The sequence below is a fragment of the Triturus cristatus genome, chromosome 4_1 (assembly GCF_964204655.1).
Source record: "Triturus cristatus chromosome 4_1, aTriCri1.1, whole genome shotgun sequence".
NCBI lineage: Eukaryota > Metazoa > Chordata > Amphibia > Caudata > Salamandridae > Triturus > Triturus cristatus.
In genome coordinates, this window is record NC_140585.1 from 935,267,096 (window position 1) to 935,293,374 (window position 26,279).

At 43.6% G+C, this 26,279-nt stretch overlaps 1 protein-coding gene across 1 annotated transcript in view; it reads right to left on the reverse strand.

The window, feature by feature from the left end:
• Positions 1-26,279, reverse strand: part of LOC146855860 (vomeronasal type-2 receptor 26-like) — a 500,093-nt gene that overhangs the window by 312,576 nt on the left and 161,238 nt on the right. Inside the window, exon 2 of the mRNA XM_085651181.1 lies at positions 23,431-24,255. Coding sequence (XP_085507307.1) covers positions 23,431-24,255 — 825 coding nt within the window. The remainder of the gene's footprint in view (positions 1-23,430; positions 24,256-26,279) is intronic.

The following is a 26,279-nucleotide window of genomic DNA, read 5'->3' on the forward strand; positions in this document are numbered from 1 at the left end:
AATTGGGTAAGTACCTAGGGTACATGGAGTCCATTTTAAAGAGAGAGCAGACAGCCTGAGCCCCTGAATGGCAGGATCTCAGGCCAACTAAGTCAAAAAACCAGCTAGACACTAGGCAAAAAGTTGGGAGTAACCATAGTCAGATATCCACCTTCCTACAATGCTACTAAAACTTCACAACATGACAGGTTTTAAAACAGTTATCTGTCAGCAAATACATGATGTTACCAAATGCTTCTCTCACAGTGATCCCAAATACACACTAACTCACAGTGTGATTCTAGACAAGCACCACTATCCCTAGGAATTTACCAAAACGCATTCACTACAGTGCAAGTGGTAAGGGAACTGCACACAATCTACATATTTCACGACTGCAATTTACTGTCAATGCCTGACTCATTTAATGAAAGCATAAGCCATAACTGTCTTCTAATGCTACTAAAACTTGACAACATGACATGTTTTAAAACAGCTATCTGTCAGCAAATACACGATGTTACCAAACACTTCTCTCACAGTGGTTCCCAAATGCACACAGACTCACAGTGTGATTCTAGACAAACAACACTATCCCTAGCAGCTTACCAAAACTCATTCACTACAGTGGAAGTGGTAAGGGAACTGCACACAATCTACATATTTCACGGCTGCACTTTAGTGTCAATGCCTGACTCATTTATTCAACACATAAGCAATGACTGGCTTCTAATGCTACTAAAACTTGACAACATGACAGGTTTTAAAATAGTTATCTGTCAGCAAATACACGATGTTACCAAATACTACTCTCACAGTGGTTCCCAAATGCACACAGACTCACAGTGTGATTCTAGACAACAGCACTATACCTAGGAGTTTACCAAAAATCATTCACTACTGTGGAAGTGGTAAGGGAACTGCACACAATCTTCATATTTCAGAACTGCACTTTTGTGTCAAAGCCTGACTCATTTAATCAAAGCATAAGCAAAGACTGGCTTCTAATGCTACTAAAACTTGACAACATGACCGGTTTTAAAACAGTTATCTGTCAGCAAATACACGATGTTACCAAATGCTTCTTTCACAATCCTTACCCAAATGTCACACAGACTCACAGTGTGATTTTAGACAATCAACACTATCCTAGGAGTTTACCAAAACTCATTCACTAGTCTAGAAGAGTTAATGGTACTGAACACAATCTACATATTTAAGTACAGCACATCAGTGTCAAAGCATGACTCATTTAATCAACGCATACGCAAAGACTGGATTCTAATGTTACTAAAACTTCACAACATGACAGGTTTTAAAAAAGTTATCTGTCAGCAAATAAATGATGTCACCAAATGCTTCTCTCACACTGATCCGAAATACACACTAACTCACACTGTGATTCTAGACAAGCACCACTATCCCTAGGAGTTTACCAAAACTCATTCACTACAGTGCAAGTGGTAAGGGAACTGCACACAATCTACATATTTCAGGACTGCACTTTTCTGTCAAAGCGTGACTCATTTAATCAAATCATAAGCCATAACTGTCTTCTAATGCTACTAAAACTTCACAACATGACAAGTTAAAACAGTTTCTCAAACAAGAAAGAGGGAAGGGAGGGGCTTTTACAATAATAAACTAGCTTAATATTATTGCAGGTCCAGCATACATGCCCGACAATCAATGTTAACAAAGAGGTATGCAGTTCCTAATATTAGCGCTGTGAGTGTTAGAATCACTAGGTCCCAAGGTGATGGTGTGCAAACAATCTGATTTGAATGGAGTAAAAGGTACTCCTTCTGGAAAAGAAGACCCTCACACACCCAACAATCGGGTGTCTTGCTTCATCACCGGGTCTTTGCTCCTTATCGGGCCGGCAGTGCAATGCCCGATCAGGCACCCCGAGGGGGCCTTCCTGTCGGAGATCTTTATTTCCAAACGCCGATGAGTGAGGTGTGTGGGGAAAGCACTTAATTATGATAAATGGTGTAGGTGCTAGTGAAGTGAGAGGTAAGTGTACTAAAACAGGGGAGGTGATCCACTTCAAACAATTTTAATAAAGTGTGGTCAACACCCTGATTAAAAACAATCCGCACATCTCTCACCATTAGGTGTGTGAGTAATATGTGCTAAAAAGAGGTCAACATGTTTCTTGCCTAGGGTTATATTAAATGGCAATTCTTCAGGACCAATATATACGGCTACCTGCACCTTTTTGGTGGTGGCCACAACCTCTAAGAGGTGTCAGTGGTGGCCACACATACAGCACCCTAAAAACGTGTGGTACCGTGTATACCAAGTACACACAACCTGTGAAAAAAACACACACAAAATTAAAACCATTGACATTAAAAACAATTTGAGGCATCAGGTTTACTTGAGACAACAAGTGGTGTCAAACATAAAACCGTGGCATGCGTCGATTGTGAGCAGATATTAATAGGACTTTATAAAGGCAAACAGCAGAATCTCAATTGAAAACCCTCTCCACAGTTTCAACCAGCATGGTTGCTTTGAATATCGAAAACAATCTAGCATAAACTCACCCTATTAGGCTGTGGAGAAAAATGGGGCCAGGGTAGGAAGGCACTAAATGCTAGTGTCCTGGAGGGAGGAAGGTAGATAAAAAACAAACAAACAACAGATACATCAGGTCAATAAGCGTCAAGTGCACTCAATATAAGTAGGAGAACCCATGTGGTGGGATGTCTCATGGTATACATCAGCATGTAAAATATAGAAATAACACCCAATCACACGAGGGCGGAAGTTTGCTGTAGTGGTCACACAAACTGGAAAATAAGTGTGCTTGTACCAAGGATGGTAAAGTACTAATGAAGCAATGGTTGACGCAATCAGTTAACCTGTACATCAGCGCCCATGCAAGTACTAATGAAGCAATGGTTAACGCAACCAGTTATCCTGTACATCAGCGCTCGTGCATGGCATTAAAGAATGTAACAGAAGTGGTCATAGCGTAGATCAAGGAGGCAACCAGCGGTTGTGGCAACAGGAAGTGCTGCAAGTCAGCACAAGCATATGGCAATTGAGAGTAGAAATGGACTAGTCTCATCGTGGGTAAAGGAGGCACTCATATACCTGCCATAGACAGTGCATTCAAATCCCATGTCCGACCAGTCTCTCCTGTGTATCACGTAGTCAACTAAGACTAAAAACCGTACTCTAATTCAATAAACAATCCAACAACTAGAAAAGATACTCACGATTTCGTTGTAGTAACGTTACCGTAAACCTAAGACCCCGCCAGCCGCTCAAGTCTGGTGATGGTGAGGGCGACTGGCTCAAAGAAATGAACGCCGGTCAGCGTGCTACGTCGGGACGTCTGGGGCGGACGCACGCGGTTGAGGCGTGGCTACGTCCCAAACACTGGGCCGCCAACCGTAACGACTGTCAGACGGGTGGGGACGCTCACGGGGATACTATGGTAACCAGTGTATAGAGAGGAATCCCTCTCGCTTGCGTGCGTATGACGCGGTCGCAACAAAAAAGGGGTGTGAACAACAGTCAACCAATAGTTTGCTCCCCTCTGAATGGTTAAACAAATAGGCGATTGGATAGGAGGTTGCCATGGGAACCGTGGCGCTTAGTGGAGGTACCTGGTGGGCTAGTTGGCCCCTAGGGGACCTCTGGATTGAAGAGGAATGAATTCCCCAACTTAAAACGCGCCACAGGGCGTGTTTGCACAGTATCACCTCAGGCCCCGCCCTCTACCTTCACCACTGTGCAAACACGCCCTTTGGTGCATTTTAAGTTGGGAGATTAAGTCCCCTTGAATCCTGAGGTCCCCTGGCGGCCAACTAGCCCACCAGGTACCTCCAGTAAGCGCCACGGAGCTGCGTTGCAGAGAGGTGTAAAAAGGGGCGTGGCCTCATTACACCTCTCTGCAACGCAGCCCCCTGGTGCATACTGGAGGTTCCTGGTGGGCTAGTTGGCCCCCAGGGACCCCCAGTATTCAAGGGGAATTAGATACCCCTCTGCAAACGCGCCAGGGGGCGCGTTTGCAGAGTTGTGCAAGGAGGGGGCGTGGCCTCCGGCTCGATCCCTTCTTTCTTTTTTCTTCTTTTTTTAGAAGGGGCCGTAATTTGCCCTGGGGACCCCATCCCCCGGGGCATGGCCCTTTTTTTTTTTTTTGTTTGGAGGGGGGGCCCATTTTGGCCCCGGGGACCCCATCCCCGGGGCCATTTTTTCTCTTGTTTTTCTTAATTTTTAGGAGGGGAGCCGCGTGGCCCCCCTCCCGGGCCACTACTAGCCCCGGGGACCCCATCCCCCGGGGCCTGGCCACCTCGTTGGGGACCGTGAGGGGGTTCCAATCCCCCCACGGTCCCAGAAGCCGGCATTGCTTTTCCACATGGGGAGCAGCTAACATGCTGCTCCCCATGTGGAAAAGCAATCTGCTTTGCTTCATTGAAGCGAGAGCAAGATTCCCTGCTCTGGCTTCAATGAAGCAAAGCAGTTTGCAATGGCAGGGTGGGACCCACTAGTCTCCCGCCCTGCCATTGCAAACACCAGTGTCCCGGGGATGGGCACCCCGGGACACTGCAGGAGCCGGCCCTGGAGGGTGGCGGTCCCCAGGGCCATCATTGGATCCAGGGGGGGCCCCCTCCCAGTTAATTTAAAGCCCCGGGGGGTGGTGGTCCCCGGGGCTTGGGGGTCCATAAATGACCACCTATTTTAAATATTTAGTGCCCCGGGGAGGTGGCGGTCCCCGGGGCGTGTGTGGGGGGGCTCGAGCCCCCCCACACAGGGTTTTTTTTTAAAACAAGCCCCGGGGGTGGCGTTCCCCGGGGTTGCGGGGTGGCGGTCCCCGGGGTTACGGGGGGGCCATGAGCCCCCCCACATACATTGAAATAAAGCCCCGGGGGGTGGCGGTCCCCGGGCAGTGTGGGGGGGATTGATTGAGATAGATTCTTCTGTTGACTGTACTAAACTCAGGGAGGAGATGGTTTCTCGACTCCGCAAAGAGGAGGAAATAATCAAAAAACGCAAGGCATTTAAATTCCAGCGCGATAAAATCGACTATCAACAAGGTCGGATTTTCACCTTCGCTAGGAAGTTTGATGCCATCAAAACCTCTAAATTGCCTCTAATACAACTGCCATCTGAGCCAGGTTCAAGTGCCAATCAAATACATCAAGTGGCATCCTCAATCTCTGACCTTAGCTCAGTACCTGATAGCGAGTCTGACAGTGAACGCCACAGTAACCTAATGCACTCGGGGTTTACCAAACATTCCCTAGCGCAAGAGGTGGACTGCTTGCGACAAGACCGGCGCGAAACCCTAAGACCGAGACGTCAAAATCCCAGCAGCGCAAAAGAATCAATCAAAATCGTAGAGCGCGCCGACAAGCAGTCTCCAAGCGTCAAGCCAAAAAGAAAGTACAACAGAAGATGGAACAAACAGTAGATGGGCAACATATGGAAGATGTACAAAGTGGCTCTGTATCTGTTCTTAATCTTTCAGATATCCAACTGAGCCAAGCTGAGATCAAAATTCTCCATTTGGGCCTTTCTTACAGTCCAGCTAGCAATTTCAGCTATTCTAGAACACGGATTGATCTCTACAAATTCATCCGCAAGCTGAAATTGCAAAAGTACTTCCGGCTTAATCCTTCAGCTCCACGACCTCAACCTCCACCTACTGTCGCAAAACTGCATGGACTGTGTGTTAGTGACCTTCAACTACTGCAAGATCTACATCATCTACATAATGAGGACACTAGTTCTAGCCATATGAATGAAGAATTGATTCCCAACGTGTATAGCCTTACGAAATTCAAGTCCAAATCAACCTATACTCCCTTGATGCTGCATGACAATCTAGATATTTTTCACGAACTGTCCATAGTTGGCATTAAAAAATTGTACACATCTACGTTACGTGAAAAAATTCAACACACCGCGCAGAACAGCTGTTACATCCAGTTGGTCAAAAAACTGCAGGCAAATGACAACATCATTATCCGCCAATCAGATAAAGGCGGTAATGTGGTGCTTTGGCCTCGTGAACTCTATCTAGAGGAAGCCCACATTCAGCTCAATGATCCTCTGTGTTACAAACGGTGTGAAGCAGCTGCAATGAGAAAAGCACAAAACGATTTCTATTCTCGTCTGGTCGCCTGGAGAAGCACTGGTCTACTGAGTCAGGATGAACTTAAGTTTCTTAAGAATGAACACCCAGTCACCCCGGTGATCTATTTCATCCCGAAAGTGCACAAGGACCCTGTTAAGCCTCCAGGTAGGCCTATTATCTCAGCCAGTGGGGGTCTATTGGAAAATACGTCTGTATATATTGACAATTTCTTGCAGGAACATGTCAGAACTTTACCATCGTTTGTTCAGGACACAGGCGATTTTCTAAGAAAAATTGCAGACACGACCTGGGACTCTAAATTTTGGCTGATAACACTTGATGTAACAGCTCTATACACCAGCATTCATCATTCTGATGGCTTGAAAGCAATTGCACACTATCTGGGGAACAGACCCATTATGTTAGCCAATCAAACCAAGATGTTACTAGATATGATTTCGTTTTGCCTGTATAACAACTTTTTTATGTTTGGTAACCAGTATTTTCAACAGGTCAGAGGTGTGGCCATGGGGGGCTGTTTTTCTCCCAGCTATGCCTGTTTGCATATGGGCTGCTGGGAGGAACAGGTCCTCTTTGGCCAACACCATGACACTTTTTCCAAACATGTGATTGTATGGCTCCGCTATATCGATGACATTTTTTTGATATGGCAAGGTACTAAACAGGCAGCCCTTGATTTCATCAATTCACTTAACATCAACACACTTAACCTCCACTTCACGTCCAACATAAGTCAGGAATCTGTGTGCTTCCTAGATGTAGAGATCGTTGTCAGAAATGACCATTTAGTAACACGACTTTTCAGGAAACCCACTGCGGGCAACACAGTGTTGCATGCCACTAGTCACCATCCGGCACACCTCATACGCAGCATACCCTACGGGGAGATGCTGCGTATTAGACGCATTTGCCGCACTGAGTTGGAGTGTGCCAAAGCCCAACAAGCCAGCAAAGCACGGTTCCTGTTGAGAGGTTACACTGCCGCTATGATTGACAGTGCAGTCCTGAAAGCTAATTGTATCTCTAGAAGTGAGGTCCTAAAGAAGTCAGTACCTAGCGACACTTTGACACAAAACAAGCAACCGATTAGATTGATTGTAACCTACAATCGTCAGCATCAGGCCTTACGCAAAATATTCAAGAAAAATTGGAGCCTTGTTTGTAATGGCCCTGTCATTGGGGACCTGATGTCAGTTAGTCCGGTCATTACATTCAGGAAAGCTCGTTCAATGAATGATGCGTTAGTCAAGTCCAGTCCTGAAATTGTCTCCACCAAAACATGGCTACAGGTGAGCAAGGGTTTCAAGCGCTGCTCTAGCTGCAAAGCTTGTAGGCATGGGGCCAGTAAAATGGAATTTCGTACTTCATTTTGTGACACTCCTCGCCCCATCACTAAATTTCTTACCTGCAAGACTGAATTTGCAGTGTATGTGCTGGAGTGTCCGTGTGGCTTGCAATACGTTGGTAGCACCAAGTTGCAGGTCCACAAGCGGATACTCCAGCACATATGTGCTATTAACGGCAGTGATTCCACGAACCCTGTTGCACGCCATTTTAAGGAGTGCCATGATAACAAAAGTGAACTCCTCAGGTTTTATGTCATTGATTCAGTGCCCCCGTTGAGACGGGGAGGGAATCGCGAGGCCCTACTGCGTGCACTAGAGACACGCTATATCCTTGAATTGGATACTAAGACCCCTTCGGGCCTTAATGATAGTGAAGATATTTTCACCTGTCTTTAAACCATGTTTTTTCATCAATTCTCAAGATGTTCTCTACTGTTTTTCGATGATCAGCCTCCACATCTTTTTATGATTCAGGAATTTTATATCACTATTTTTTAAATATACAAAAAGAAAACATTTTTTTATTGTAGCACTACTTGTGCACTTTGCACTCTACATACCATTTTGATTGGCATACTAATACAGTCATGGCAGTATCCATTTAGGATGATCTTTTTTCTTATATGCTCACTGACTACCAACATTATGTGGACTCTACCCACTTGGGTATTATTTGCAATAATTGCTTATTTTGCACAACTTAGTCCAATGTTGCACAAGCAGGTGTTCATCATTTTTACAACATGAACGATTTTTGAACTGTTACCGCCTGTTGGTTTTACCTTAATATTAGATTGCACTCAATATTTGTGTTTTCTCTGTTTTTAAGGATTATTTTAACCAACTGTCTATATATGCTTGTTAGTCTGATGTTGATTTTCTATGCATTGACGTATTTTACCGTCTGTAAATGTATTTTTGCATATATCTCTTCCATGTCTATTGTGCTATCCATGCGCCAGCCAATCATTGCACTTTCCTCATTTGCACTTGCACTTTAAATTAAACCTGCTCAGCCTCGGCGTCATGTGATCAAGGCCTCTTGTAGGCTGAAACGCGTCATGCAGGCATTGCTGTAAGACAAAAATAAAAATTACTCACTTGCATCCTGGGTCAGCGTTCGTCTGTTCCTGCTCTCCGTGTGATTGTTGGTGTGCAGGAGCATTCTTGGCGACATTCCTTGATATATATATATATATATATATATATATATATATTATCTACTGGCGGTCGCCAGTAGATAGTTATAGTTAGGACTGTGTTTCCATAGGAAATCCGCAACATTCTATTTGGAATAACTTTGGCGCCGGTCGACGAATCCTCGCGAAATTTTCAAAACTAATGGGGCGCTCCGCTCCTACCCTGAAAGTCTCGGGGGGATTCGTCAAGCGGGGGCTGAGAAAAAAGGGGGTTCCCAAAACACGTTTTCCCCATGCATTTTCCCATAGGACCTTTAGTCCGAGCTACAGCCCGAACGCCTGAACAGAATTACTTGAAATTTGGCAGAGAGGTAGTCCTCAGGTCAAGGATATGCCTTTTGTAGGTCTGGTGTAAATCTGTTCAGTAGGTCCTGAGAAAATAGCATTTAAATCAATATATATATCTGTAAGCGCGCTCCGTGCGCTTACCGTAAGCTTACCGTACGCGTACGGTGCCGTGCGCGAGCTCAATTCTGATTGGTGGTTACATGACTGTAAACATTCGAATCGGTCGAAATCAGGAAGTGTCGGCCGCCATTTTCTGTCTCTCGCACTGAGAAACAAAGGTGGGGAACGTGAAAAGGGGGCAACAAAGAGAGTTGCAGACCCCCTAGTGTTTGTCAGGGGGTCCAAGAAGGACCCAAAAGTACGAAAAATACATTTAATAATTTAAAAAAAAAATCGAGGAGTGCGCGTACGGTAAGCTTACCGTACGCGCACGGGAAAAAAAAAAAAAAAAAAAAAAAAAGTAACAATCACATTTATTAAATAAATTAAAGGACCCACAAGGGAGAAAAATACAAATGTTACTGTGTAGAAAAAGGCGAGGCGCGCACGGCATGGACTGCGCAACGTGGGTGCTCGGTGCGAGTAGCGCACCGAGCGCCCACAGCGCGCGCACCGTGCGCGAAGCGCACCGTGCGCGCAGGTTGTGCGCACAGTGAAAAACCAGAAAAAAAATAAAAAATAAATACATAACTTAGCATTTAAAAAACCGTACAAATTCACTGAAAAAACCATAGGTTTCACACACGTTATAGTTAGGAATTATCATTTACAAAACCTTGCAAATTCACTTAAAAAACCAGAGGTTTCACACATGTTATAGTTAGCTGTACATTTCACTCGTAAAAAACCAATGAAATTCCACGTTATAGTTAGATCAGGTAACTATAACTTGCGCGACCGCAATCCACAATGTGTAATTTCAGATGTCATCATTGATGTCATGAGTGATGTCACTGACCATGTCATGAGTGATGTAATATGTGACGTCATCAGCAGTTTATTGTGGGCGCGCAAGTTATAGTTACCTGATCTAACTATAACGTGGAATTTCATTGGTTTTTTACGAGTGAAATGTACAGCTAACTATAACATGTGTGAAACCTATGGTTTTTTAAGTGAATATATATATATATATTCACTGAAAAAACCATAGGTTTCACACATGTTATAGTTAGCTAGACATTTCACTCATAAAAAACCAATGAAATTCCCCCGTTATAGTTAGTGCAGGCAACTATAACTCACGCGACCGCAATCCTCTGCTGATGACGTCAGATATTACATCACTGTATTTAGACATTTATTTACCCATGTCTTCTTCCATTAATCTTTAGCTATACATATATTACAAATATTTATTTTTCATAAAGACACATATGTCATCAGTGATGTAATATCTGACATCATCAGCAGAGGATTGCGGTCGCGTGAGTTATAGTTGCCTGCACTAACTATAACGGGGGAATTTCATTGGTTTTTTATGAGTGAAATGTCCAGCTAACTATAACATGTGTGAAACCTATGGTTTTTTCAGTGAATTTGCAAGGTTTTTTAAATGCTAATTCCTAACTATAACGTGTGTGAAACCTATGGTTTTTTCAGTGAATTTGTACGGTTTTTTAAATGCAAATTTTTTTTTGAGATTTTTGGTAAACCTATGTATAAAATAATATATGTACTATATCCTGCATTATGGAATGGTTATTATTTTTTTTATGCATTTTTTTCCGTGCGCGTACGGTGCGCTTACGTGATACGATGCGCGTACGGTAAGCTGACGCTACGCGCTCCGCACGTCATAAGTACAGCGCGCTTACGTGATACGTACGTGGTGTACGCGTACACGCGGAAGCAACGTCGCGGTTACGCAGGGGCGTGTAATGCGCATGCGCGAGTGCGTCTTACGTACGCGCTCCGTAAGCGCTCCGTAAGCGTCACGTTCGCGCATGCGTGCTTGTTTCCGAGCGCGTACCGTAAGCTTACGGAGCGCGCACGGTAGGTCATGTGATCCACAAAGAACACTTTTCATTGGTTGAAACTACTTTCAGTTCCAGAAACTTCCCACACCACACCCATTCCCCTCATTACTGCTTGAGATCCCCTAGGAGAAGGAGCTGAATTGACATTGAGATACAATGGCAGAACAGCAGACCTCTTCTGAGAGTGAGGCTAGCAGCACCACCATCATCCAGAGAAGGAGGAAACAGAAGAATTCTTTTGTATGGGAGTATTTTACTTTTCCAGAGGGGGAGAAAAAGGTCAATGCTCCATTGGTCACTTGCACACTTTGTGACCGTGTTTTATCCAGAGGAAATCCAAGGAAGAAGTATTCCTTTGGAAATCACTCTATGATGAGACTCCTTAGGGATAGACATCCCAGGACCTTTGCTCGACATACTGGAGAAAACTCTTCAGTAAGTCACCAGAGCCCAACCTCAGAAGCTCAGCCGAGTACATCATCGGCAGCTCAGCTGAGCCCTTCCTCTGAGGTGGGAACATCACCTTCTTCTGCTCCTCTGGACGTTAACCCTCGATTTGGGAGGGTTGCAATGAGGTGTACAAGGTGTTGTGGTCTTATTGTTTTTGGGGAGACCAGTGTTTCCCTTATTAACAATAAGATAGACCAGCACGTTTGTAGACACTCATAATATTCCCATTCTTTCTTTCCTCCATCCCTGTATTAACCCAACGGCTCTTTTAAGAGCCAACCTTACCTCACAATTTTTTTTATTTTTTTTTAAGCTTTCCTTTTTGAAAAAATGTTTTTGCCGTGCGCGCACGGTACGCGTAATTACGCGAAGTTCGCGGAATTCTTCCTCGCGGAATTTCTCCTTTTACGCCGTGCGCGTACGCTGCGCGCATTCGGCGATTTTTTGAAAAAAAAATGTAAATTAATTTTTTGCCCTTGGGGGTCCTTCTGGGACCCCCTGACAAAGGCTAGGGGGTCAGGAACTGTCCAGCCTGCCCCCTTTTCACGTTATCCACCTTTGTTTTTCACCCCCTCAGACTGCGAGAGACAAAATGGCGGCCGACACTTCCTGGTTTCGACCGATTTGAATGTTTACTGAGATCTAACAACCAATCAGAATACCGCTCGCGCACGGCAGCGTGCGCGTACGGTAAGCTTACAGTACGCGCTCGGAGCGCGCCCATAGATATATATATTGATTTAAATGCTATTTTCTCAGGAAATACTGAACAGATTTACACAAGACCTTCAAAAGGCACATCCCTGACCTGAGGGCTACCTCTCTGCCAAATTTCAAGTAATTCTGTTCAGCCGTTCGGGCTGTAGCTCGGACTAAAGGTCCTATGGAAAAATGCATGGGGAAAACGTGTTTTGGGACCCCCCTTTTTCTCAGCCCCCGCTTGACGAATCCCCCCGAGACTTTCAGGGTAGGAGCGGAGTGTAGCGCCCCACCTATTTTGAGAATTTTGCGAGGATTCGTCAATCGGCGCCAAAGTTATTCCAAATAGAATGTTGCGGATTTCCTATGGAAACAGCCAGTAGATAATATATATATATATATTCACTGAAAAAACCATAGGTTTCACACATGTTATAGTTAGCTGGAAATTTTACTGATAAAAAACCAATGAAATTCCCCCATTATATTTACTGTAGGCAACTATAACTCACGCGACCGTAATCCTGTGCTGATGACATATGTGTCTTTATGAAAAAAAAAATTTGTAATATATGTATAGCTAAAATTTAATGGAAGAAGACATGGGCAAATAAGTGTCTAAATACAGTATTAGCATCAGCAGAGGATTACGGTCGCGTGAGTTATAGTTGCCTACAGTAACTATAACGGGGGAATTTCATTGGTTTTTTATCAGTAAAATTTCCAGCTAACTATAACATGTGTGAAACCTATGGTTTTTTCAGTGAATATATATATATATATATTCACAGAAAAAACCATAGGTTTCAGGCACGTTATAGTTAGGAATCAGCATTTAAAAAACCTCAGAAATTCACTGAAAAAACCATAGGTTTCAGGGGTGTTATAGTTAGCTGGACTTTTCACTTGTACAAAACCATTGAAATTCCCCCGTTATAGTTAGTTCAGCTAACTATAACTCGCGCGCCCGCAATGCACTGCTGATGACGTCACATATTACATCACTCATGACATGGTCAGTGACATCACTCATGACATCACTGATGACATCTCAAATGACATCACTGATGACATCACTGATGACATCATCCAGTGAATGTGTGTTTTTCTGAAAATTAAATATGTTTTATATATGTATATCTCAAGGTCGATGGAAGAATAAATGGGTATATAAGTGTCTAAATGGATGATTTGTTTTTGAAAAATTGATTGTGTAACTGACTGATTAAGTGTATCATAGTGAATACATGGCTTAGTGAGTAATGTTTAAATATGTAAATATCTGTATCAGTCTCTCACTTTGTGTATAAGTGGCTGCATGGGTTGGTGAGTAGCTACATGGGTGTCTATATAGGTTATTAATTGGTTTTTTGAGTATCAGTCTGAGTGTCTGCATGGTTCGGTGGGGGGTATTACGTAGTGCATAGGTGCATGAATGAGTGACTCACTGTTTGTATGTGTTGAACACAGCATGTGTGCAGGACTGTATGGGTGGATGAGTGTGTGTATGGGTGTGTTAGTGAGTGAATGACTGTCTCAATAGTGTCTTTATGAGTAACTACATATGTTTTAAACTAGTATATGTGACTATTAGTGTATATATGTGAGTATATGTGAGAGTGAGAGATTGAAAGAGTTCCTGTATGAATAAGTATGTGTTTCTATTAGTGATTGTTTAAAAGACTAAGTATGTGTAAGTTTCCGTAGAAGTAAGTATGGTGGTGTGTGTATAACTGTATATGCAAGTAAATGTATGTTTGATTCTTTATTAGCATGAGTGACTATGTGTGTGAGTAACTCTATGGATGAATGGCATTGTGTAACAGGATGTATAGGTGTATGAGCACATATGATGAGTGAGTACATGTATGAGTGACTGTATAGGACTGTTGGTGAATGAGTGGATGTGTATGTGGATCTTAGAATTACTGAAGAGGTTGTTGTAACTGGTATTGGTATGTCCATTGTTTTGAAAATTTTAGTCTCTATTTTTGAATGTGTGTATCAAAGGTTATATTAGGGTGAGAGGAGGTCTGCCACTCTATCACAAGGATGATGTCATCAGTGATGTCATCAGTGAGGTCATTTGAGATGTCATCAGTGATGTCATGAGTGATGTCACTGACCATGTCATGAGTGATGTAATATGTGACGTCATCAGCAGTGCATTGCGGGCGCGCGAGTTATAGTTAGCTGAACTAACTATAACGGGGGAATTTCAATGGTTTTGTACAAGTGAAAAGTCCAGCTAACTATAACACCCCTGAAACCTATGGTTTTTTCAGTGAATTTCTGAGGTTTTTTAAATGCTGATTCCTAACTATAACGTGCCTGAAACCTATGGTTTTTTCTGTGAATTTCAAAGGTTTTTTAAATGCTAATTTCTAACTATGCCTACAGAGATAGGACATGTGAAGAAAGAAGAAAAAATGCACAGAAAGAAACAAAAGAAGTGCAGAAAGAAGCAACAGAAGTCCTCAAATACGAAGATAAGTGCAGGAAGAAGGATACCGTGCAGAAAGAACAAAAAGAAGAGCAGAAAGAAGCCTTGTTGCAAAATCATCCTGTACCCTCAACTTTTTCAGACGGATACTGGTGGTAACTGAGTCTGACTAACCAGTCCTAGAGCCAGTGCTATGTTAAAAGACACTTAGAATACAGTGAAAACACCTACATACACTAGGGAACATTATGCGTTGGGGTCCCCCTGTGATTAGCATGACCTCCTCTGTAAGCCCCTAGTGTATAATAGGGCATGGGGATTAAAACTACCTCTTAAAACAGGCCACAGGGCGTTTTTGCACACGTTAACTCAGGCCCCGTCCCCTCCCTTCACCACTGTGTAAACACGCCCTGTGTCCATTTTTAGTTGGGAGATTAAGTTCATTTGAATCCTGAGGGTCCCTAGGGTCCAACTAGCCCACTAGGTACCTCCAGTAAGTGCCACAGAGCTGCGTTGCAGAGAGGTGTAAAAAGTGGCACGGCCTGGACCACCTCTCTGCAATGCAGCTCAGTGGCGCTTACTGGAAGCACTTGGTGGGCTAGTTAGCCCCCAGGGGCCCTCAGTATTGAAGAGAAATTATATCCCCAATTTAAAACATGCCATAGTGCGTGTTTGCACACGTCACCTCAGGCCCCGTCCCCTCCCTTCACCACTGTGTAAACGCGCCCTGTGGCTGTTCTAAGTTGAGAGATTAAGTCCCCCTGAATCCTAAGGGTCCCTAGGGTCAAACTAGACCACTGGGTACCTCCATGAAGCGCCACAGAGCTGCGTTGCAGAGAGGTGTAAAAAGGGGCTTGGCCTCAGAACACCTGGCTGCAGCGCAGCTCCCTGGCGCATACTGGAGATGCCTGTTGGGGGCGCGTTTGCAGAGTGCTGCACGGAGGGGGCATGGCCTCCGGCACGATGCCAGTCTTTTATTTATTTTAGTTTTTTAAGAAGGGGGGCTGTTTGGTTCCCCTTCTTATTCTAATTTATTGGCCCTGATGACCCCATCCCCCAGGGCCAGTCTCCTAATTATATTTTTTTGACCCCAATCCCCAGGGCCGGCCACTGTTTTTTATTATTTTAAAAAAATATATATTTATAGACACACCTAGGACATGCTGGACAAACCGTACGTACCTATCACCATGACGATTTGCGTGATATTCATTAAAAGGAGACTATGCATGCAATGAATCCACGTGGAATGTATTTACACCACTAGTGAAGCTCTGACATGTCTGATGCCCTACCGTGCCTAATCCTGGTAGACACCCTTGTCGTTTATTTATACAAACATGGGTAGCTATTGACGGGCACATTTAATACACATGCACACCAAGCCATTCAAAGGGGATTCGACAAAAATTCGACCAAAACTATGCAAGAAACCCCCCTCACGGTTAATAAAACACACATCCACTGCCGGATGTGTAATACTTTTTATTTTACTCTCTGGAAAGGGGACGAACATCACTTGAGAGTCACAGCGTGCTCCTGACAGAGCCCAATGCTGTGTTACACCCACCATTGCCTGCCGAGTGCCACACACCTCTGTGTTGTATTCCACTAGCTAGTGCATATGCTATGACACTCTCTAGCCCATGTGCACTGTAACACCACCCCGTGAATATGTCATGCCACACTTGTCTTCGCACGGGTTATATTGCCCCATCTAACGTGCCTTTCTCGATGCCTATGTTATAACGCACAGTGCTATGCCATACATATTACAATCTGGGATCCATATCTTTGTCACAGTGCATATGCAACGTTACACTCCCCAGCACATATTTTATATTACAACTTTAGAGACTAGTTAGGTTATACAACACTGCCCTGTGCATATTACACTCCAAGGCGCATATCGCATAGCACGCGCTAGTGCCTGTGCTATCTCGCGCTCTCCAATGAATCTGTCATTGCGCACAATGTATTGCATATTATATTTCACGCCCGGTTCATCTTATATCACACTTTTTGGTGCATAGTTTATACCATACACTATATCTAGTTTTCATTTACAATCGTGCTCTCAGGACTATGTTCTATATAACACTGTGTTCACCTACCCTTTTCACGGGCATTACATTTTGCGATAGGGGGTGGAGGGTCAGGGGGTGTTTCTGCCAAGTGAGCCCGGAGTCACAGTCACAAACGTCCTCTTCTTCCTGAATAAAAGTGAGATTATGCTGCATACTTGTTCATATTTTAAGTAGTTCGCACAGACACAATGTTTTAAAAACAATAAAGTTCCTAATACCCGCCTTCTCTGAACAGTTAGCTTGCTGCCCCATCCCCTTCCTCCCTATCCTCTGTTGTGTGAATCCATGGACTAGCCTCCTCCCTCCTGCCATGCATGGTCTGATGTGCTGCCACTGCCCTCAATTTAGTATGATGTACCAGTCCACTCCTCCTGCCCTCCATTGCCCAATTCTATGCCCCATCATTGACCTCCTGCTTAAACTCTGTGCTTAGCTTGCTGCCCCTATTCTCCTTCCCCCTGCCCTCCGATGTCTTTGTGCATGCCCCTGCTCCATCCTTTTTGCCCACCATGTCCCATGGACCTGCCACTCCTATCTACTCTGAGTGTTCTGTTGAGCTGCCACTCCCCTCCCACCTGCCTAGCATTGTCAGATGACTGTAACCTGTCCCTGCCACCTCCACCCTGCCTGTCCACATGCCATGCCCCTATCCTCTTCCTCCTGTCCTACATGGTCCATTGTACTGCCACACCCTTCTGCCCTCCCTGGTCTGTTGTGCTGCAACTGCTCCTCCTGCCTGCCCCGTGTGGTCTGTTGTGAGGTCCCTTCACCTGAACTTTCTTGTCTGTGCACAGGTCCTGACCCTCCCTTCTATCCTCCATCGTCCTTTGTGCATGCCCCTCCACCCTCCTTCTTGCCCATCATAGCCATTGTGCTGCCACTAACCCTCCCACTTGCCATGCATGGTCTTCTGTGCTGCCATGGCCCCTCCCACCTTCCCTGTGTGGTCAGTTAGCTGCCCCTGACCCCCTCCCACCTTCCCTCCATGGTCTGTGTGTATGCCATCACAGTCTCACTGTTGCTCTTCATGGTGTGTCTTGCTTCTAGTGCCCATCCTGCCTGACCTCCATGGCTATCTTGCTGCTCCTGCCCTGCCCCCTTGCCCCCAGCCCTACTCCCTCCCTCCTGGCTTGTCTGTTCCATTGTAATGCCCCTGATCCGTCCCTCCTGCCCTTTATGGTCTGTTATGCTGCAGCTTTCTCTCCTGTCTGTCCATTATGGTCAGCTAGCTACCATTGCCTCTTGCCCCTCTGTTCTCTGTTGTCCATGTGCATGGTCCTGTCCCCTCCCTCTTGATTTCTATGGATTGTTGTGCTGCACTCCCGTCCTGCATGCCCTGTGTGGTGTATTGTGCTGCTGCAAACCCTGATGCCTGCCCTGCAGGGTCAGTTTGGTGCACCTCTCCATGTCCCTCCTGTCCTCTGTTATCCAAGTCCATGTCCCTATCCCATTTCCTTCCATGATCCAATGTACCATACTTGCGAACATTTTGAACTTGGTAAGAGGGAGATTTTGAAAAAAAACTGGGGTATTGATTTTCCCCTTTGAGTTACATTGAAAAAGAGGATATTGTAGACAGGAGACAGATCAAATAAAGCCCATTTGAGCTTAAAAACATTGGACGTTTCCTGGCTGAATCGGGTCTGTTGGCATGTATGGTTGTACTACCATTGCCTCTTCCTTCTGCCCACAATGGTCTATTACATTGCCACAGCCTTGAAGGAGGGTAGATTTTGTATCACAGGGGGCCCCTGGCCCGTTCTGTCCACACCTGAAGTATGAGACCCTTGTCCTTGCCCTGCCAGCTGCATTTGTAGGCCGTATTAAATTGACCAGCGGGTCCTGTGTTGCTATATAATTATCCTGAGACATCCTTACCACTCAGCCAGCATAAAACCCCTGTGTAGGCCCTTCTGTTCAATATGTAGGCCTCTTTGTTAAATTGACCATAGCTCTGCAATTTTAGTGTATAGCAGTCTGAAGGCAGGTCTGCGAGGCCTTCTGATCCAAACTAGTAGCCCCCACCCTACCCGAGTGCTCCGTGCTCGGTATCAAAGTTCAACATCCCCCTGAAGCTGTCGACATACAGTAGGCTGCATCCTGGACTGGTACTTGCTTCCTGGGCAGGTTTCCCGCTTTTAAGGAAGTGGCAACCGCAGAGCGTCAAGTTAGGAGAACTGAGGAGATTTTATACATGAATATATTGAATTCCCGTACAATACCCATTATTTTCTGCTTGCTCTATGGAACTTACGATAAGCGATTGGCCTGAGAGACTGACCTTTTCACCCAGTCCATTGTCAGCATTAAGTGGGTAAATGACGAAATGTCTGGTAAAATCTGCAGACAAAGCTTTTGGGTAGCATACGTAGGTAGATGTAGCGTGCAAAGGAGCCCACAAAATGATATAAAAAGGGAGCACCCACAGATATCGACGGACTACCTCGCCGTCTGTATGTAGGTTAACAGGCAGTGCAGGTTTTCCCCAAGAGCTGGGAGCTCTTGTCTTCCTTTGCTTAAAATGTCTTGCTCTGCTTTGCTTGAAGTATCTTATTCTATTTTACCTATATGAAATGTCATGTTATGTTTAACCATTGTTCTCTTTACTTTTGCATTTAAAAGATTTTGTATTGTAATTGCAGGAATGCTTGCTCTAAGAGTAAACGTGAGTGTTCCTAGGAAACATTTTCCTTGGTGTAACTTGTTTCTCATGATGCATTTATAGATGTGTTTTCTCTCTCTCTCTGTCAGTACATTAATTGAGATACAGAGAATATTATGACAGCTGTATGATTATCGGGATTCTGTATTTTGTACTTTATGTCTCTATTCTGCGGTTTCTTTGAAGTTGCATCTTCTCATTAAACTGCCATTGTATTCTGCCTCCAATTCCATGTCTCATATGTCTGTTTTCTTCATTTTTGGAGCAAGCGTTCCTAGGCACCCCGGCTCAAATTAAGGTGCCCCTTTTGTCCCTGACTCACTCTCCTGCTCAGTTCTGTGGTGGCTCCCGGGGATCTGGGGACCGCCCCTAGCTTCCTTGACCCGTAATAGATCTTCCCTCCAACAGCCTCTCTTGCAAGTCCTGTATTGTTGGTTTGTTGCCCCTGCCCCCCTTTCCACTGCCCTCCATAGTCTGTTGTGCTTCCACGGCCCTTCCTGCCTGCTCAGTGTGGTTAAATTGTTGCCTTTGCACACTCCTACCTGCCTTCAATTTTCAGAGTCCGTGCCCCTGGCCTCTGCCTCTCAACAGTATCCTAATGAACAACTAGATTGCTAACATTCTATATTTATTACAAAAGTGTGGAACGCCTGACATCATCTTGATGTAATCAAAACTGTAATACCTAGAGCATTTCCTTTAGAAATTACATATATGAGAGGGTCTTATTGGCATCAAAATTATGGTTAGTGCTCTAAAAGACTAAAATAAGGACATATTTTCTGAGTTTTCAAATAGCGACAAAGCACTTTTAAATTATTTGTTATCTTTATGTTTTTTTATCCAGTTGACCACTTGATTAAATGTTGCACTTAGGGGAGAGGATGTGGTGTTACTTCCAGAACTGCAGACTTAGCAACTGGGGAACCAGGTTGGAGTTTCTGCTTCAGCTCGACATTCTGTGATTCTGGTTAAATCACTTAGTCTCCCCATGTCTACAACCAAAATGAATTTGTTCTTGTGTGATGTAACCAATGCTCATGTAAAGCACTCCAATACCTGACAAGTCTGCACTATATAACACTGCAAAAACACAAAATAATAAGTGTTTTGCACACTTCTGTCATTGGGCTATATTTGGGCTACATCTGGGTGATTTTGGGCTACATTTGGGCTCTTTTGTCTCCGGTGGCCATCTTGGGAGATTTGTTATGAAGTTTCCTAATTTCCTCATTTACTGCAGTCTCCTCAGTAGGAAATACTTTCAGTTTTTTACTTTGATTCCATCAAGAAGGCATTCAGATGTGTCACACATTTTCCATAAATTCAGAATGTTAGCACTCTTTTTGCTCATTAGATCACTGTAGTAAAGCTACTGCTCACCAGGGAAAACTGCTGCTGGTATTGAAAGTGCATGTTTCAGTCTGCATGTCAGAATTTTTTAATGAAATAGAAGAGGATTTGAGAAGTCACTCAAAATGTGCCCTAATTTTTCTTTCTGCAGCACTAATCATACTTTTTATGGAAAAATGAACCCCCTCATTTTGTTCCTTTTTAAATTAAATGTTTTAAGAGTTACCACTTTAATCCAAGCAAGATGGCTTCAGGTGTGCCATACGTTTATCATAAGTAGGACTGTTAGCGCTCTAGTAGTTCTTTGGAACACTCTGGGAAGCTGCAGTAGAACACAAAGGAATCAACTGACAGTCTCTGCCCTTGTTGGATGTACATGTTTTACTGAGAATGTCAGACTTCATTCTCACATGACTGAGAAAGATAATGTGAATTTACAGAAAATAAGCTCTCAGTTTAGCCTATAGATCACCTTCCAAACCTCTGTGGGAAAAGCATGAGAAAATATTTTTCTCTCAATCATGATATCCCAGCAGAAGGCTTTTTCACATGGTGAAATCACCTTAGAACATACCACAATTCCTAAAATGAGTATGGTACCATCAACAAATGATTTATAATGTAACTAAAGTCTTAAAACCTTCTATTAACTGCAATGCTTTTTAATGAGGTGCGATCATGTATATTGGTCCCAAGATGGCTGCCAACACTTCTTGGATGAAGTGCTGACAGCCAATCAGATCTCAGGATGAGATGTGTGGTTAGGCTCCGCCCACATATATATATGCTTTTAAATGCTATTTTCTCAGGAAATACTGAACAGATTTACACCAGACCTGCAAAAGGCACTTCCTTGACCTTATGGCTACCTCTCTGCCAAATTTCAAGTAATTCTGTTCAGCCGTTCGGGCTGTAGCTGTGTCTAAAGGTCCTATGGAAAAATGCATGGGGAAAACGCGTTTTGGGACCCCCTTTTTTCTCGGCCCCTGCTTGACGAATCCCCCCGAGACTTTCAGGGTAGGAGCGGAGCGGAGCGCCCCACCTATTTTGAAAATTTCGCGAGGATTCGTCGACCGGGGCCAAAGTTATTCCAAATAGAATGTTGCGGATTTCCTATGGAAACAGGGTCCTAACTATAACTACCTACTGGCGACCGCCAGTAGGTAATATATGTATATATATATATATATATATATATATATATATATAATATCTATACACAAAAAAGTGTTTGTACCTACCTGTACCTTTGTAGCAAGCATATGCCTCTACCATGCATGCCTTTACCACAAAAATTTAAGTATTTTACAGGAAAATATAAATCCTTATATTCATGCTTTTACGAAGACATTCATAGTAAATACATGCGTGGTAAAGGCATATGGGTTGTAAAAAACACGTGGCAAAGGTTATGCGTTGAAATGGCATTCGCGTTGTAACACACGTGTAGTAATGCCATGCGTTACAGAGAAATGCATGTTTCCGTCATACCTTCGACAAAGAACTATCTACTACAGGCATATTTTGTTAAACTTCGAGTCCTCGTTCCCCTATTAATGTCACCATTGGTCTTCCATTTGTTCAGGGATTTTCTACTTCCTTTCATCTGGTCTTCAAGTCAGTGTTCTCAACCTTCTAGTCTTCAGTTTTCAACTGACCAAATTCACTCCCTTGTTGTTGTGCAGTATCCTTAATCAGTTAATTCAGTCTTCCTACAAAACACTGAGGCTCCTTCTTTCCTGTAGTCAATATTTTCTGCCTTCCTGTGTGCTTTGAAAGGATTGCACACAATAACTCTTATTGAATTTATTCTAAACTGTATTTCCCCTCAAGCTTTCCATCCTAAAGTGTATTCTTAAATCCCTTGGGGCCTTCCACATTAACTGTGTTGTATGTGACATGTTTTTTGCATTTCATGTACTTCTTGAGAGCGTGTTCTGTTCATATCTCGTCAACCTTTCCCTATTACTTTCCATAAACTCTTTTAATATTAGTGGGGTTTGTTCTCTAAAGCTGTTTAGGTTCCCTTTATCTTTACACCGACTTGCTTTTCACTCTTTATTCAGCAATAACAGTTATCTTCTTACTAAATATTCATTACTACCCTATCCAATATCCTGTCTTTGCTCATTTAAGTGCTTTTGATTTCTTTTAGGTCTGTAATATCTTTCTTTAGACCTATTTTTCCTTTTACTGTAATTCCCTGTATTGTCTGCTGTTCTAGATTTCAGTTGTTTAGATTTGCAATCCGTGGGCTAATTCTCTAAACCTTTTAAAAATGTGATACTAGCTTCGCTCATGACCCTCATTTTTATCTTGTATGCCCCAGTGGTACATTTGTAAAGAAAATAAGTGCTGGGGCTCTTGTCAAAAGGCAACTTGCACTAGTCCATTTCTCCTGTTAGCGCTGCCTAAAACAGAACCATGAAAGTTTATGGAGGGGTGTGGGGTGTGGGGTGTGGGGGGGGCGTAATGAACAGAGCTGCCCACTTCGCTGCTGGGAACCAGGTTCGAGTCTCTGCGTCGGCTCAACTTCCTGTGATTCTGGGCAAATCACTTACTCTCCCCGTGCATACCAGAAATGAATGTATCCTGTACTGGTGCTCATGAAAAGCGCTGGTTTTCCCTTGACATTATTCCATTTGTCTGCTCTAATTGATCAACCAATATCTCCCTCTGGTATTATTTATAGTGGAAAGGTGGTTTTGAAATATTTTTCATTTTTTAATTGGTATCCAGCCATTTAGTTTACTTAATGTGATCTTGGTAAAACAAAATATAGAATATTAAAAACCCCTATACATTTAGAAAACATTATTTTCCTTACCTGCCAAGGCTGCAGATCCTGTCTTCCAGAAATTTTTCTGTTTTCAATGTCATAGGTCAGTAGGTTATGGATTGCATGAGCAAACACATACACAGCATTGTATGTAGTGTAGCTAAACCTTAGGTTGTTTCCATCATATACTGAATTCGGTAGTGCCTCCAACTGCTCGTACCCTGTGCAGACCGCTAATTCACTGCTATTTCCATAAGTTCCTTTTTCCTGTATAACATGGTCATCCCACTTGCATCTGAAAACTTGCTCCCAAAATGGCTTAACGAAGATATTCCCAGAAGATGTGAAAAGATGATTTTGATACTGGAATTTCTTAAAAAGTGGGATTTCTTTTGCATGTATTCCTAGTCCTATTGTTCCATTTAACAGGCTCCAAAGATCTTGCCTGAAGAACAGAGGGGATCCCACCAGACTAGGACTGGCAATCCAGGTCTTTCCGGTCACCTCTTGAGTCACCAGCTCCTCCATTATTGGGATGACCTCTGGGGCGAAGGCGTAGACAATGATAACATTTGTAGTTGACTCCTTGATGGTGCGAATGGTGTTCAGAACTCTTCCTCTGGAATTTTCAGGGCTTAAAGTTTCATGGAATGCTATGCAAACTTTGATTTTTGAAAATTCTTTCTTCAGCTCTTGAATTCCATGCATACCATAATCAGTGTATGAGCCCAGGATCCCTACCCAGGTCCACCCAAAGTGGATCACAAACTGTGCCAGTAGGTAGGGTACATGCTCAGTGCTTGGATTGGTACGGACAAATGAAGGAAAGTGAATCTTATCACTTAGAAGGGGAAGTCCAGCACCATAGCTGATCTGCAGAATTACAAGTGTGAATTCTCATTTAATAACAATAGTTTTTACCAGGCCACCATAATCACTAGCCATCCATCTCATCCTATCAGCAAAACCATGTTTACTACAGAAAACCACTGTGCCTCAAAGGTTTTTACTTCCTGGATCTTGTAAACAATATTGGCAAGTACCAACTTTTGTCCTTCTATTGGAGATCAAGAATTTTTGGCTTAAACAAAAAACACCTTGACTTTTGCTTCTTTAAATAAAAATTACTGACCATGTCAGAATCCATCCAACATAGTACAAGTAAAATAGTAGTTGATAATACCGTTGGAAGTTAAAATTAAAAATGATCCTGTCCAAGATGTTTGTTCCTACCATGAACTAAGCCCGCCTTAAGGCTGAGAAATAATTCCCCACTTCATCTCTCAAGCAACATCCAAAATCTTTTTGTCCCTCGTCCATGCCTGAATCAAGATGTTATGATGGTGTCCCACCTCTGCTGATCTTCAACTCTGTTCTACTATTTTCCATTTATAACTCTTCTACTACTGCAAAAAAAGCAAACATAGGACCAACCCCTTCCACCATTATCTTGTCTTTCATGGCAGAACTTTCCATCGGGATACCCTGGTCTCCCCAAATGTTTGTCATGTTTAATTTTGTCATTTTATATCACTTTTCCGCTGCAGTGATTTTGAGGGATTCTCACACTACCAGTCATGGTTGCCTGCTGTAGTTGCATATGTGCATATCAAAGAGAGTCATTTCTGCGAGGCATGTAGGAAAGATTAATGATGGCTGTGCAGAAGAGGGCACAGGTTTGTATATTTTACTATAGAAGGTGGAACTGTAAGACGTCACATAGGGCAAAAGGTATAGCGTTTTCTCTTGGAGATCTGTTATCCGCACTTAGGCTGTATATGCGTATTTGCAGTAGTATATGTGTATTTGAGGCTGATCCTGGGTATATGAAGCTGTTCCTAATGTATAATTGAGACATACTGGTGAATCCTTTATCAAACTAAAAGGGTTAGTTCTGCATGATCACAAAATAAACCTTAATTCCTAACCTAAGAGCATCTGAAAGGCAAGAGACCACCAAAAGTGTTTCTTGACAATGTAGCTGGTTCTTTCCACCAGCAACTGGCCTATGGTTAATGCATAGCAATTTGGCAAGTCAAATATCAGACTCATTCAGGAAACACTACATTCACATCCTGGAGTATTTCACGCGGAAACACTCCATGTCCTTGAGTGCACTCCATAATCACACTGAACTGACAAGCATGACTGAAAACTCATCTCTTCTATCTCCTCCTAGGGCCTCATTTATGAGGTTTTGCCGTAGGGCTGGCCTGCTGCGCTTCCCTACGACAGAAGAAAAGGGCAGGAATGCGCCGTATCTATAAGATACGGCGCATTCCTGTCCTTTTACCGTGCGCCAGCACACAATGGGCTGCCGTGCGCCAACGCAGGCATCCTTGCACCATGGTGCAAGGGTGCCTGCCTTGCGGGGATGATTATTTTTGTACAGGAAGGGAAACCTTTCTGTACAAAAATAATCACAAGAGGCTTTTTCCTCTTTCTATGTGTGCTGCAGAATGCAGCACACATAGAAAAAGAAACAAGCATTGGCATAGCCAATAGGTCTCGCCTTTGGGACCTTATAAGTGTTTAGCCATGTAACAGTTGATGTTGTTGCACCAAGGATATTGTGCTGGATAACTAAACACTTATAAGGTCCCAAAGGCGAGACCTATTGGCTATGCCAATGCTTGTTTTCAGTCTAGGGACTTTTTTTCTGGTACACCCGTGTGGCCGATGAGAGCGGTGAAATCGAACCGTGAGGTAAGTAGCTTGTGTGAATTTGTTCAGAGCATCCTGGGGAGACGGTGCATTGGAAGCACCAGGGTAGAGTGTGGTTTGAGCTGCGAGGGCAGGAACTGTTGGCTGGAGCGTACCTTCATTTTTTTGCAGAAATAAGGTAAAGGCAACGAATGCAGGACATGCGAGAATGACATGGTTAATACATAGAAGGA